This window comes from Silurus aristotelis (assembly GCF_946808225.1).
Source record: "Silurus aristotelis genome assembly, chromosome: 23".
Classification (NCBI taxonomy): Eukaryota; Metazoa; Chordata; class Actinopteri; order Siluriformes; family Siluridae; genus Silurus; species Silurus aristotelis.
This window is the reverse complement of record NC_139596.1, coordinates 14,500,961-14,514,021: the sequence shown is the minus strand read 5'-3', so window position 1 is coordinate 14,514,021 and position 13,061 is coordinate 14,500,961. Positions and strand designations below refer to the sequence as shown.

Below are 13,061 nucleotides of genomic sequence, written 5' to 3'. Positions count from 1 at the left end.
ATTTGTCGTGACCAGGTAGTCATGTACAGGTGCATTTTAATACATTTGAATATCATTAAAAAGTTGACTTATTTTAGTAATTCAATACAAAAAGTAAAACTTGTTATTATATAGATTCATCATATTATTATTATATAAATAAACTTTTTATTGATATTCTAATTTATTGAGATGCACCTGTAATAGTTAAAATGGGGAAATCCAGGTTTGGGATTCAGATTCATAGCGTCAAAGAACAAGGTCTTTATTAAGCACCAAAAACACAGTCATGGCACAATCCTCATATACTGCACCATCTTCTGCAACCTGTGTACTGTCCATCTTTTTTTCCCCAACTATTACCTCATCTGCCACCAATATCTCCGAACACCTATAGATTCGTTCCAATTTAATAATATAAATATATTAATAATGCAGGCGAAACCAATCCATCACTATTTTTTTTTTAAGTTATGTTATTTATTTATGGTCCAAGCTTTTGTAATGTTCACGACCCTCTAATACGGAAACCACCTCAAGTCCTGACCATCAATTCATCTGACATGTTTATTACTCTTGACAAATCACTTCCTTAGAAGTTAAGAGCAAAGTGCATTGTGTTCACTGATGCTTTAATGATGCTGCTTCGAATCACACATTGCTGTGAATACACTGATATGTTAAAGACGCCTAATAATGCAAAGATAAATGTTTTTTTTAATGGATATAAAGCATCATGCATGCTCTCCATGCAATGAAATTTTTTTGGGGGATAAAATCTGTTGCCATAAAATACCATTTCCCTCCTGCCCCACGCTTAAATGTGACATCTTGGTCATAAAGTCATGTGATTTCTGACCACATGTTTTCAGTGCATGTGTATCGGATTGTATTGAAATGTTGGAAGTCAACACAAGTCAGAATACTGCTTTGGACTGTTGAACCCGTTAGAAGCCACGTGCACAGATGTCTTTATTATGAATGCACACAGAAAGAGAGAAAGAGAGAGAGAGAGAGAGAGAGAGAGAGAGAGAGAGAGAGAGAGAGCTTGGTGGTGTACATTGTAAAACACCCTGCACTGGCTGTGAGCACCGTGGGTGCATTTCATGAAGCCAGTCAGTTGGCGTGTCTATTTATAGGTATAGACTGATATAGAAGCCGCAAGAGTTACAACACACGATCTGGGCATGGACATGGTGGACCGATTACCAGGCCACGCTGCACAAATTATCCAGACAAGCAGACAAAACAAATTCTGGATTCTGAGCTAAAAATCCTGGCCTGATATCGAAAAGAGGGGGGAAAAATGCCTACGAGCCAGACTAGATGCAGGACTAGAGATCGGAACAACGCGATGAACAGGGCGGAATTCATGTCCCTCCAGCAGCCGCTGCGGGGCAGCGCGAGCGCCGAGGCTCGCGCGCGCAGGCCGTCGCACAAGGCGCCGCAGCACGCGCACTCCAGTGCCGCGGACGGCGCGCAGCCGGAGCCGGGCGAAGGCGTCGGCAAGGACAAGAAGGAGCTCCCGGAGGAGGACTGCATGCAGCTCAACCCATCCTTCAAGGGCATCGCGATGAACTCGCTGCTGGCCATCGACATCTGCATGTCGAAACGGTTCGGCGTGTGCGCGCACGCGACGTCGTCGTGCGGCAACGCGCGCTCCATGGTCAAGCTGCTCGCGCTCACCGGCCACGGCATCCCGTGGATCGTCGGCACACTGGTGTGCCTCACGAGGAGCAACACACTGGCTGGCCAGGAGGTTTTGGTCAACTTGCTGCTTGGTGAGTTTGGACCATAAAGTATAAACCCACAGTGCTAAATGAAGACCTGCAGTGCTCAAATAAATGCAAACGGAATAATCGAATCATTTCAGCACCTGTGTGTGTGTGTGTGTGTGTGTGTGTGTGTGTGTGTGTGTGTGTGTGTGTGTGTGTGTGTGTGTGTGTGTGTGTGTGTTGGGGGGGTTTGCTGTGAACGAAATTGGACATCTTTAATGCAACAGCTACACTCTTGGTAAACAAGTGCACCATCTGTAACCCACTTTTGATTCTTGTGTCTAGATGAAATGCACTAAAATTCATGCTTTACTCTGTTAAAACCATGAACTGAGGTCTGGATGTCCACTTTGCATCATGCATCCAATATATCCAACCAAACAATTCGATTCACCAAAAGGGAAATAATCGAATCAGCAATGAACATCAATTTGATGCATCTAACTGCAGAGTTAGCAAAGATGGATGGATGGATGAATGAATGAATAAATATTGGCCTATTCGTGGCTTTACTTAATTGCTTTAATTCTGCATTATGTTCTGAACACCACTAGACTAAGCACCAACTTAGTGGAGATCAATTTGTGTGGTATCTGTTTGTATTGGTCACATCATTCCATCGTAATCACAAAAGCATCAACAACAACAACAACAACAAAAAAAAACAAGACTGTTTTAACCATACATGATCGAGGAGGTTTTGAAGATGCTGTTAGGTTTGTAGGTCAGTAGATATGGGAATATAGAAGGGACAGAAGGAGAGAGAGACTCATGTAACCCTTCCCTTCGTATATTGTGCTCATTTCTCAACCCGACACATGGTCTAATGTTCTATTTAGTACAATTTCCTTCATTAGGATACTGCGCATTGTTTTGAAATGTAATTCTCGTCTGTGGTGTCTGTACATGTAATAATCAATATGTACAACTTTTTCTCCTTTCTTTTTTCCATTTCCAGCTCTCTTATTGGATGTGATGACTGTGGCAGGAATGCAGAAGTTAGTGAAACGCAAAGGACCCTGGGAGATGTCACCCAGTTTCCTTGACTACCTGGCCATGGACATCTATTCCTTCCCAGCAGCCCACGCGAGCCGGGCAGTCATGGTGTCTAAGTTCTTGTTGGCGCACTTGGTCCTTGCAGTTCCTTTGCGCATTTTGCTTGTGCTGTGGGCCGTGCTGGTGGGTATGTCACGTGTGCTGCTGGGTCGCCACCACCTCACCGACGTAGGATGTGGCTTTGCTTTAGGATTTCTCCACTACAGTCTGGTGGAGACGGTGTGGTTGTCGTCCAGCACATGTCAGGCTTTGATCTCGATTGGGACACTAAACTGGAGCCCCTTGTATTAATCAGTGTGCGATTACCTGCAGGCTTTTAATCAGGCTAAAATCTGCTGGCCCAGTGCCCATACTGCAGAGTTATAGTGATAAAGCCTTTGTGCATATTTGGAGAGTCTCTAAAGTAGTTTTGCAACTCGATTTTAAACATTTTCTTTCCTGCAGAGCTATACAGACCTGATACGTGGGAGGCAGCAGGGATGCACACACCCTGGATAATACGAAATAAACATAGCAACGTCCATGCAATGAATTCTACAGTTTTGCATGGTTATAAGACAAAAAAACATCCATGTGCGATGGATGCGATGAATCGCTTTGCGTCTTTTTTTTTTTTTCTGTTTGTGTTGTTGCTGTTCTGAGTGAGAGAATGTTTGCTCAGGGACTTTTTGCAACAGCAATATACTGTGTCATAAAATCTTTTTATTTGGAATTGGATCCCATTTTAGCACAAATATTTGAGGGAAAAGGAAAAGAGCATGCTGTCGGGGGGTCGGGTGGGGGACTACAGTATTTTACTGTATATACACGTGTGTATGTGATCGAATCTGTGAATATACATGCAAGGATTATTGTGAACATTTGAGTTGTATGTTGATGTGGGTTCTAGTGTGAGAGAAAGAGAGAGTGAGAGAAAGAGAGAGAGAAAGATTGCCTTTATATTGTTACCTTATTAACCTACGTATAAAAAAAAAATGTTTGATAGAAAATCAAAATCCAGAAAGGAAAAAAAAAATGACGGTGCATTGTTCCAGTATAACTAATTATACATTCATTGTCTTTTTGAATAAAGTTCGGGATGCAACTATCTGCATGTTATCGTTTGCTGTTCTTTTATGGGGTCCGAACGTGTATTTGGGACGACACCACCTAGTTTAAAAATATATACATTTAATTTATTTAATTCAGTAATAAAAAAGCCAAAGCAATATTCAACAATGCAAAATTGTCACAATGTTATTATCACAACACTTCCTTATTATTCATTCACATTGCCCTGGACCCATTGAAAAGCAGAAAGCGTGTCTCCTATGTTTAGGTGAAGGACACCAACTTTTGTAGCAGTGCTGAAGATTTCACAGCTGTCTTTGTCACTCCATTTCCTCTCCATAACAGTTATCAGGTAACAGTTGTGGTGCTGAACTCTGACTCAGCAGGCTATAAATACCAGTCCTCACTCCATGTTCTTTCAACCAGTACACAACTGGCTGGAGAATATCACGAGCAGTATTCAGTACACTGTCAGAGACAGTAAACCGTCTCATTGGTGGGAGTAGTGAGGGGGAAAAGAAGAAGACGACGGAAAAAAGCTGTAGCTCAAACAAAATTACGCAAAGAATTAAAAAACACTGATTGAAAAGGTTCTTAAAGGTAACATTTAAAGCAACATGCTTTTGAGTTCTCCAGTCTGTTCAGTAGGTGTATAATATATCATTCAACCTCATTTAAATCATAGGTTTATATTTAATGTTATCGTTGTATATGCTGAAATTTACTGTTTTTTTCTGTATGGAAACATTTACATTAAGGAGGCTGGCGTGTTTACGTACAAGTACTTCCATAGAAGAATCTTGATCACAGACAAGCTGAATAGCTGCATATTTCTTCAGGTTTGGAGAATAAAAACAGCTGCCATAACATAACTGATCACAGAAATCAACTTTGCCCAGTGTCTTTCTTTTATGCATTTCAATACATTGGAATGTAAGAGGAATAAAACACTTTGGGATGAGTGGTTATTGTAAAATAACCAATTTGGGGTGGTAACAACTTATCTGCGGAGCAAGCTTTATATTTGTGAAGAATAAAAAAACAATCATTTAGACTTCCTTTAGATAAACTGCTCTATATTTTGTAATAGTTTTGCTGTCAGTTTGATGAAATCCAACAGTGTAAGTTATGTGTAAATGATGAAGCCTAGGAAAAGCAAACTCATACTGGGCTTTATTGTTTTAAAGAATAGCTAGCAGGCCTTTTTTGAACACAGGGTGTGTTTCATTGCGCAGGCTTTGTGATCTATTATCTAGCTTAATCCTTGTACAAACCCAGAGAGAAAAAGACACCATGCAATAGCTTCCTATTGGCCATACAATGCACAGGTTGCGCTAGGTGTTACAGAGGTCTAAAGGAAGAAAATAACCAGTAAGCTGTTTAGTAGGAAAGCTATATATGCAAAGAAAATCTTAAGAAAAATACTAGTGTGCAGAATGTAAAATGGTCATATGTCATGGACCAATTCTAATGCATTCTTTTGATACTCTTTTGTATCGATATGATTGATTCCCACAATAACATATGGATTCTACCCAGTGCTCGAATTGAGTCAAGTCTTATGGAGGGTCCCCAGTTGTTGTGTAATTCATATAATCTTGGGGACCTTAGGAAATCTTAGTCAAGGCGGTAGCTAATGCCTTATGAGGGGTCCCGGATTAAAAATTCCCAAATCAAGCACTGATTCTACCTGGAATTGTTTTTACTGTGTTTTATATTTGGTTCACTGTGTATCTGTAGCTTCTGAAAGAATTTTATTTCTAGTAAATTGATCTAAAAAGTCTCAACGTTCTTTTTTTCCTTCAAAGAAACCTATCAATTAGTAAGAATGAAATAAATAAATATATATATATAGTGAAAATAAAAAAAAATAAAAAAGGTTTGCATGACTGATTATATTTTGTTACATTTTTTGCTCGATAATAAGAATTTTTACATAAAAGTCATAAACTTCAATGCAGAATTGGTTTGAATATATTAATTTGATTTGTGTGACTGATTATATTTTGTAAAAAATTAGCTTGATTATTAATGTTCGTAGTTTTTCTTTTTTTTTTCGGACATAAATGAAACTAAAGAATTTCAGGCCAATACAAACTATAAAATCTCACAAAAAGAAAAGGTTTTATAAAGCCTGTACACAAACGTTTTCTGCCCTAGGAGAATCTTCAGAAAGCTCAAAAAGATCTCAAAATGTTTTGTTTGTTTATGGAAACCTATAAATTAAAAGCAATGTGTAAAAAAAATTTATGTGGCAATTTAAACATGCGTTGTTTGACTGATTATTTTGTTAAAAAGTTGCTCGATTGATGATATCTGTGTTAAATTTATTAAAAAAAAAAAAAAAAAAAAAAAAAAAAAGCCAGGCAAACACAGACTATAAAATGTAAAAAAAAAAAAAATTAATTAAAAAAATCAAAGATTTGGTATAGATATTGGTATCGATATCGATATCGACAATACTAGTCTTCATATCGAATTGACCCATCCCTAATAGCGATGATAGTGTGCTAGGGGGATTTGGGACGCAGCCTGTACACGCAATTTATTATTTTTTTTATTAAATACAAAGAAGAGCTATTAAACGTTCACAATGACATTAAAATTGAGGTAAATAAAATAAAAAAAGAAAGAAAGGAAGAAAAAAAGCCGATTTGAGTTTCAGCTTGATTTGCGTGCACTGTGACGCAGGTTTCGCACTTCCGGTTTGCAGCGTGAAGCGAGACGTGAACTCCTACTCTAAAGGAGTAGTTTTTCAGCAAGAGTTGGGCGTTTTGTTATCTGTTAGAGATCAAGTTCGATCCAAAAACCAAAGAATCTTCGAAAAAAATGGCCGAGAGCGACTGGGACACGGTGACCGTGCTGAGGAAGAAAGGATCCGCGTCGCAGGCCAAATCCAAACAGGTTCCTATGCTAACGTTTACGTAAGAGCTGAAGACTCAGTGCGGTGATTGGGTCAGAAAATGGACATCACACTGTTATTATTTATATATATTTTATTAGATTTTTATACAGAGAGTATTGTTTAGTCGTTTGGGAAAAAAAGACAAAAGATTAGCAGTGTGCGACTTTTTTGTGGTGTTCAGCCAGTGAACTAGCCGAGCTAACATGGAGCGCGTGCATGTGTGTGATGAAATGTTTGTTTGCAGGCGGTGATTCAAGCCCAAAGACGAGGACATGAAGTGGAGACCACAAAGAAGTGTAAGACTTTTTCTCCCCCCCCCCGGACTTCCGTTTGTCGTCCGCGTGCACGGCCGCAGGAGTCTGGTGATGACGTCATAAACAAAGTCATGCCCTTGTTGGTTGTGGTTATGACGTCATGACCCTTTTACAGAGTCGAGAAGCAATGTATTTATTTTTTTATATATTTTTTTAGGAAAACGCCAAGACATTTGTTCAGGGTTTCCGCAGTGGTGGACAAAAAAAACAAAACAAAGTATTTAACGAGTAAAAGTCGAAAATTGAATATGCGAAAATAATTTTCAACATTTCTCGATTTTTCTCGCGTCCACGTAACGCTGCTTCTGAAGCTCATCGAATATGCTTACGCAGCACTTTGGAAATGTTTTTGTTTGTCGGTTTCCGTGGTGGTGTTCTTTTTTTTCTTATAATATAATTCGCTGTATTACAACTACAGATGAGACTAACAGCCAATCAGATTTCTGTATAATTGTTCAATCTCTTTTAAAAAAAAATGTACACAGAAGTAAAAAAAATTTAACTTTTTACGATTTTCTTTTTCAGCTATGGGAAAGTGTACGTTTAGCGATATTTGGCTTGAAAACATTAAGTATTTGTGTTTTTGATGTGTTTTGATCTGTTTTCTTGTGCTGTTGGAGTTGGAAATCTGTCTCCTGTACACACTTTTCCTTGCTGTCTGTTGAATATTAGCTTTTTATTGTGTGTGTGTGTGTGTGACGTCTTTGCTTTATTGTGTGTTGCTCTTCCCTGTAGGGTCAGCAGGTCAGAATAAACAGCATGTTGTAACTAAGAACACGGCCAAACTGGACAGAGAAACAGAAGAGCTTCATCACGATCGAGTGGCTCTGGGAGTGGGCAAAGTCATGCAACAGGGCCGGCAAAACAAAGGCTTAACACAGAAGGACCTGGCCACGGTGAGTCCACGAGGTGTATAAAATCGGGCACGGTTTTCAGGAAGTAGTTCACAAAACAAAGCAACAAGGATGTATTTTCTTTTCTATTTTTTTTTTTTTGTTTATTTTTTTTGGTGGTGCGAGTTAATCATTAATCAGGATATAATTTGACTTGTTGATCATATGTACATCATGATAAGAGATCAGCGGTGTGGACAATAGTGACGTTCTTTTTTTTAACTAAAATAAATTTTTCATATAATAGTTTTGGGGGATCTTTACTACATTTACGTGAGAAATATCTTACAGCACTGCACTTTATAAAAAAACACGCCGGTCCTCACTAATTTGAAGCGAATTTGATCAATTGCATTGTCTAAAACCACAGCCATGATCCTACTGTCCTTACCAAGACTTTCCACGGCGTAAAAGTCCAATCGAAACATTTCTTTAAAATGTTATAATCGTTATAATCTAATGTAGATCATTGAAATGTCATTCTTATGGATGCATATTTTTGTGCTTTTACTCAAGTGGAATTGTAAAAGGAAAACTTTTACTGAAGTTATTTGTGCATTGCTGATAGGAATGACACAGATGCTGCGTTTTTTTTTTTTTCTCATTATTATTATTGTTTTCCCCTTTAGAAAATTAACGAGAAGCCACAGGTTATTGCCGACTACGAATCGGGAAAGGCCATCCCCAATAATCAAGTAATGGGAAAGATCGAGAGAGCTATTGGTGAGATTTCACCCTTCTGATTGTATTTTATTTTATATATATATAATAATATATTTAGCATTTGTCTCAAGAAGAGATGTTTCCCTTAAATTCTGCTGATTTGCAGGACTTAAACTGCGTGGAAGGGAGATTGGGCAGCCCCTCGATCCAGCCCCCCTGAAGAAATGAGCAAAAAATCCTCGAAATCCACCACTCAGCATGCAGAATCCCTCTCACTATTCTGGCCTTACAGTCCATTTCCACATGCTGCTGCGTCATTAATTCCCTTTAAAATGGTAATAAAACGCTTATTTTAGTGGTGGACCAAATGTCAGATTAATGACAATGTTATGAAATTAAAGCATGTTTGCTTAAATAATACTGCTCTTTCTTTTCCTTCAGTTTGAATGGGCTGAACTGTTTCCTGTTGTGTACATTTGCATAATAAAAAAAAAAGTTTCAATAAAGTTTGCCATTTGATTTAAATCCATATGAGTGAAAATTTGTTGAACCTTTTAAAAATGTAAAAAAAAAAAAAAAAAAAAAAAATATATATATATATATATATATATATATATATATATATATATATATATATATATATATATATATATATATATATATATATATATATATATATTGGCATACATGAATCAGTACTTAATTGATGCAGTTTGGTTTAAAATGGTTGTTTCACATATGCAGGAGTTTTTTTTAAATGCAAATTCTATAGTGCACATGCCATAAAACGACAACGTATTTTCTATATATTTTGATATTTGTCACATTTATTTGGAGTATTTTAGTACACTAGTATAATACAACAAACACTTCAGCCTAAAATTTCAAAGATCATTTTACTGCAGGCTTAACATAATAGAAAATCATAATTTGAACACCTCAATCAGATGTAAACTTGTGTAAATATATCATTTTATCCGATTAAACGACTTGTATTGAACAATCCTACAAACGAGACATACCGTGTCGTTCTGCGCATGCGTGTTCGAGAGCACACAAACATGGACATTTTAACGGCGTAACAAAGTACTATTAATATCGGAAACAAATACAATTAACACTAAATATCTGTGAATAATGTGTATATCTATAACGCAATTAATTTAGTAAATATCGATTAATAATCCGTGCATTGTTCCTGAAACCCGGACAAAATACAGTGAGCAACTTCGAATGTGTATCAAATAATTGAATATTGTTAAGCGAAAGTGTTCCAGTTAGGATGAATATCAAGTAAAGTATAAATATAATATAAATAGTATGAATATAAGTTTGTTAAAAAAAAAAAAAAAAAAAAAAAGTAGGAATACGCACGAGTTGGTGCAAAAAAAAATTATCAGTATAAATTTCAAGAGCTATGGTTCCGACTCGATGTTTCAGGCGGACCCAAATTTGAGAGGGACGCTGTTGCCACAGGTAGCGCTTTTGCGTTGCTTTACTGTTTTTCTTCACCGGTTTTCCGGATATTTAATAAAGAAACACGATGAATAAAAGCATCATCTCGGGATCACTACATGCATCATGCAGAAGCAGATCTACCTGGATAAAACGTGCAATTTCAGATTGATTGTATGGACTTTCGCGGATGCTAAGCGGATAAACAAACACGTAACTCGGGGATTCCTGTAACACGGTGTGTGTGTGTGTGTGTGTGAGAGCTTTTCCTTTTCCAGCTGCTCGATTTCGAAGCATGCACGCTTGATAAGAAGGCGAGATCGAGTCGAGAGGCTCTGACATGTCCCACAGTGGCCCCTGAGCCCTGATCCGACATTCCCTCCTCACCAGCGGGCATCATGGCGGAGAGATTCCCTCTGGCCGAGAAGGCCATGTCGGAGGGTTTCGCTCGTCTTCGGTACAAGGATACATCGCTGCTCATTTGGCAGCAGCAGCAGCAAGAGCTGGAGAGAACCCCGACCAACTACCTGCAGCGCAGCCGCAGCACCTGGTACAGTCAGTACGGCAACCAGGCGGTGGTAGTGCGGGACAAAAACACAGTCCGGCAGCCTGACAGCGGTTCCCGCATCTGTTCTGTCATGTAACAGCAGTCCTGATGTGCACAGAGACCGATATTCATTCATATCGCGGTTCCTGATATAGATATATATAGCTGCTTATTTGCAGGGCGATAACAGTTCTGAGACTCTCAGCTGTCATACAAAACATTGGGTTTAATAACTGGAAACACAAAAGCCTGAAAATGTATACCTATTTAAATTGTATAGGTATACATTGTAAAATGTATACACACACACACACACACACACACACACACACACACACACACACACACACACAACCGTGTATATATATATACATGTATTCAGTATTTTCACAATCACAACATGCACAAAAAAGCAACTAATAACTAATCAGACACGGCTTTGTTTTGTTTGTTTTTTTTTACTTGTGGTTTATTTACAAATAAAATAAAATAATAATAATAAAAAAAAAAAATCCAAGGGGCCCACAGTCCAATTTAGGAATCAGTTTAGTTTCTGCACCAGTCTGTTTCCCAGCAGCTCGAACCCTGCTTTAACTGGCATCTCGTAACGTTCAGCTCGACTAATATTTATCGCTTTTACTTCCAGAGTGGCTCGTACATGTTATAAACAGTTTTGAGAGAAAAAAAATTACGAAATATACTGTAAATTAACATGCAATACACAAAAGGATTTCACTCATAAAAAAAAAAAAAAAAAGAACTAAAATATAACCTATTTATACCCAAAGCATGAACTAATATTTGTGAATATACATATACATATGTTATCATATAACTTATAGATTTATATTTAAGCCTTTTTATGGTTGCTGACATCTTTTAGAAATCTATTTTTTTTGTTTTGTTTTGTTTAGTGGAAGAGAGAAAAGGAACACACTCAGAGCACAATGACAGGGAGGGAAAAAAGTTCTGAAGACCTGAAGAAATTCACTTCCTGTGTCTTGGTATCAGTGTTTCAACATCTGAGCTGCGAAAAGGAAAAAAAACATGGCTCTTTCCTGAACAGTTTCATTAATTGTGTGTGTGTGTGTGTATATATATATATATATATATATATATATATATATATATATATATATATATATATATATATATATATATATATATATATAAATGCATTATATATGCATGCATAATAAATGCATATAAATGCATGCATATATATATATATATATATATATGCATGCATTTTTTTTACCGATACAACTCGTACAAAAACGACCGTCATAGACATTGTGTCCTTTGTAAAAAAAATATATATATACATATATATATATATATATATATATATATATATATATATATATATATATATATATATATATGTATATATATATTTTTTTTTTTTACAAAGGACACGATGTCTATGACGGTCGTTTTTGTACGAGTTGTATCGGTTCAAAAACTTGGCAAGAAAATATACCGACAATCCCGGTTCAGCACTGAAGTACCACTCAAAGCATTTAATACAGTACTCCAAAAGAGATGGTCATAAAAAAAAAAATCTATTCACAAAAAAAAAAAAAAAAAAAAAAGTCATTAGTGTAATACTTTGGAAATGACCAAACATAACCTGCTGAAGTGAACACTGAGTTTTTACAGGCAAATGAGACGAGTGTCTTCTTAAGTTCGGGGACACAGCCATGAGGACCAGTACTAGTACTAGACCATACTGCTAGTATTCCACATGGGAGCAAGCGTCCTGGATTTGAGAGTTCGCCAAAGAGGAACAGTACATACCAGACTGTTTAATATGGGCTCTTCACGGATATCGGAGTTTCCACTCAGACAGCCAATTATGCTTCCAAAATAAATAAATTATTATTATTTTTTTTTTTTTAAGAATAAACTGGTCAACCAAAGACAGTGGTGATTAATATAATGCATTCCAGAAGCTGCAGGAAAAAAAAAAAAAAAAACACATTGGGTATATCATTACTGAAATATATCATTAGTGAAATAAAAATAAAATAAAAATCGAGTATGTTCAAATAATGTATAAAAACAAACCCATTATTGAGAATGTATAATGTAGTTAAAACAAAAACTAAAGACAAATTAAGATCAAATACTGAACGAGAGACGAGCACCGTGAGAGGAGGAAATGACAGTGCAGAGATGAGTGAAACTACTGCAGACTACACACAGGCCTCTCCATGTACACCTCTGAACTTTACTGACACTTGGAAGAGGGGGGGTTTGGGAAGAAGAAAAGCGGGCCGTGGTACGACCCCTTTTCACGCCACGCAATCATGATGCACCAATTTATTTTTTTATTTTTTCCAAAAAGTTCGTCTTTATATTTATTGTAACTCCTGGCACACCAGGAGATGAACCCCGACCGGATGAAAAATAAATATGTTC

General features: G+C 37.1%; 3 protein-coding genes across 3 annotated transcripts; all 3 read left to right on the top strand.

Annotated features, from left to right (window-relative positions):
• The first annotated feature begins 845 nt into the window (after positions 1–845).
• plpp7a (phospholipid phosphatase 7a (inactive)) lies at positions 846–3,903 on the top strand. Its single transcript, XM_083527706.1, has 2 exons — positions 846–1,760; positions 2,713–3,903. The coding sequence occupies exons 1-2, from the start codon at positions 1,286–1,288 to the stop codon at positions 3,099–3,101; spliced, it is 864 nt and encodes a 287-aa protein (XP_083383832.1). The 5' UTR covers positions 846–1,285; the 3' UTR covers positions 3,102–3,903.
• Positions 3,904–6,372: 2,469 nt separating this feature from the next.
• edf1 (endothelial differentiation-related factor 1) lies at positions 6,373–9,160 on the top strand. The gene is made up of 5 exons (XM_083527610.1): positions 6,373–6,764; positions 7,010–7,061; positions 7,815–7,975; positions 8,602–8,695; positions 8,802–9,160. Exons 1-5 carry the CDS (start codon positions 6,690–6,692, stop codon positions 8,861–8,863), a joined length of 444 nt encoding a protein of 147 aa, XP_083383736.1. The 5' UTR covers positions 6,373–6,689; the 3' UTR covers positions 8,864–9,160.
• A 906-nt stretch (positions 9,161–10,066) lies between these two features.
• On the top strand, positions 10,067–11,720 carry brd3os (BRD3 opposite strand). Its single transcript, XM_083527531.1, has one exon. It carries the CDS (start codon positions 10,489–10,491, stop codon positions 10,732–10,734), a length of 246 nt encoding a protein of 81 aa, XP_083383657.1. The 5' UTR covers positions 10,067–10,488; the 3' UTR covers positions 10,735–11,720.
• Positions 11,721–13,061: the final 1,341 nt, after the last annotated feature.

Excerpts from the sequence above, each read along its gene's own strand:
- plpp7a (XM_083527706.1), top strand. The coding sequence starts at position 1,286 with ATGCCTACGAGCCAGACTAGATGCAGGACTAGAGATCGGAACAACGCG. Across the intron at positions 1,761-2,712 it reads TTTGGTCAACTTGCTGCTTG|CTCTCTTATTGGATGTGATG; the intron begins GTGAGTTTGGAC and ends TTCCATTTCCAG.
- edf1 (XM_083527610.1), top strand. The coding sequence starts at position 6,690 with ATGGCCGAGAGCGACTGGGACACGGTGACCGTGCTGAGGAAGAAAGGA. Across the intron at positions 6,765-7,009 it reads CGCAGGCCAAATCCAAACAG|GCGGTGATTCAAGCCCAAAG; the intron begins GTTCCTATGCTA and ends GTTTGTTTGCAG. Across the intron at positions 7,062-7,814 it reads AGTGGAGACCACAAAGAAGT|GGTCAGCAGGTCAGAATAAA; the intron begins GTAAGACTTTTT and ends TCTTCCCTGTAG.
- brd3os (XM_083527531.1), top strand. The coding sequence starts at position 10,489 with ATGGCGGAGAGATTCCCTCTGGCCGAGAAGGCCATGTCGGAGGGTTTC.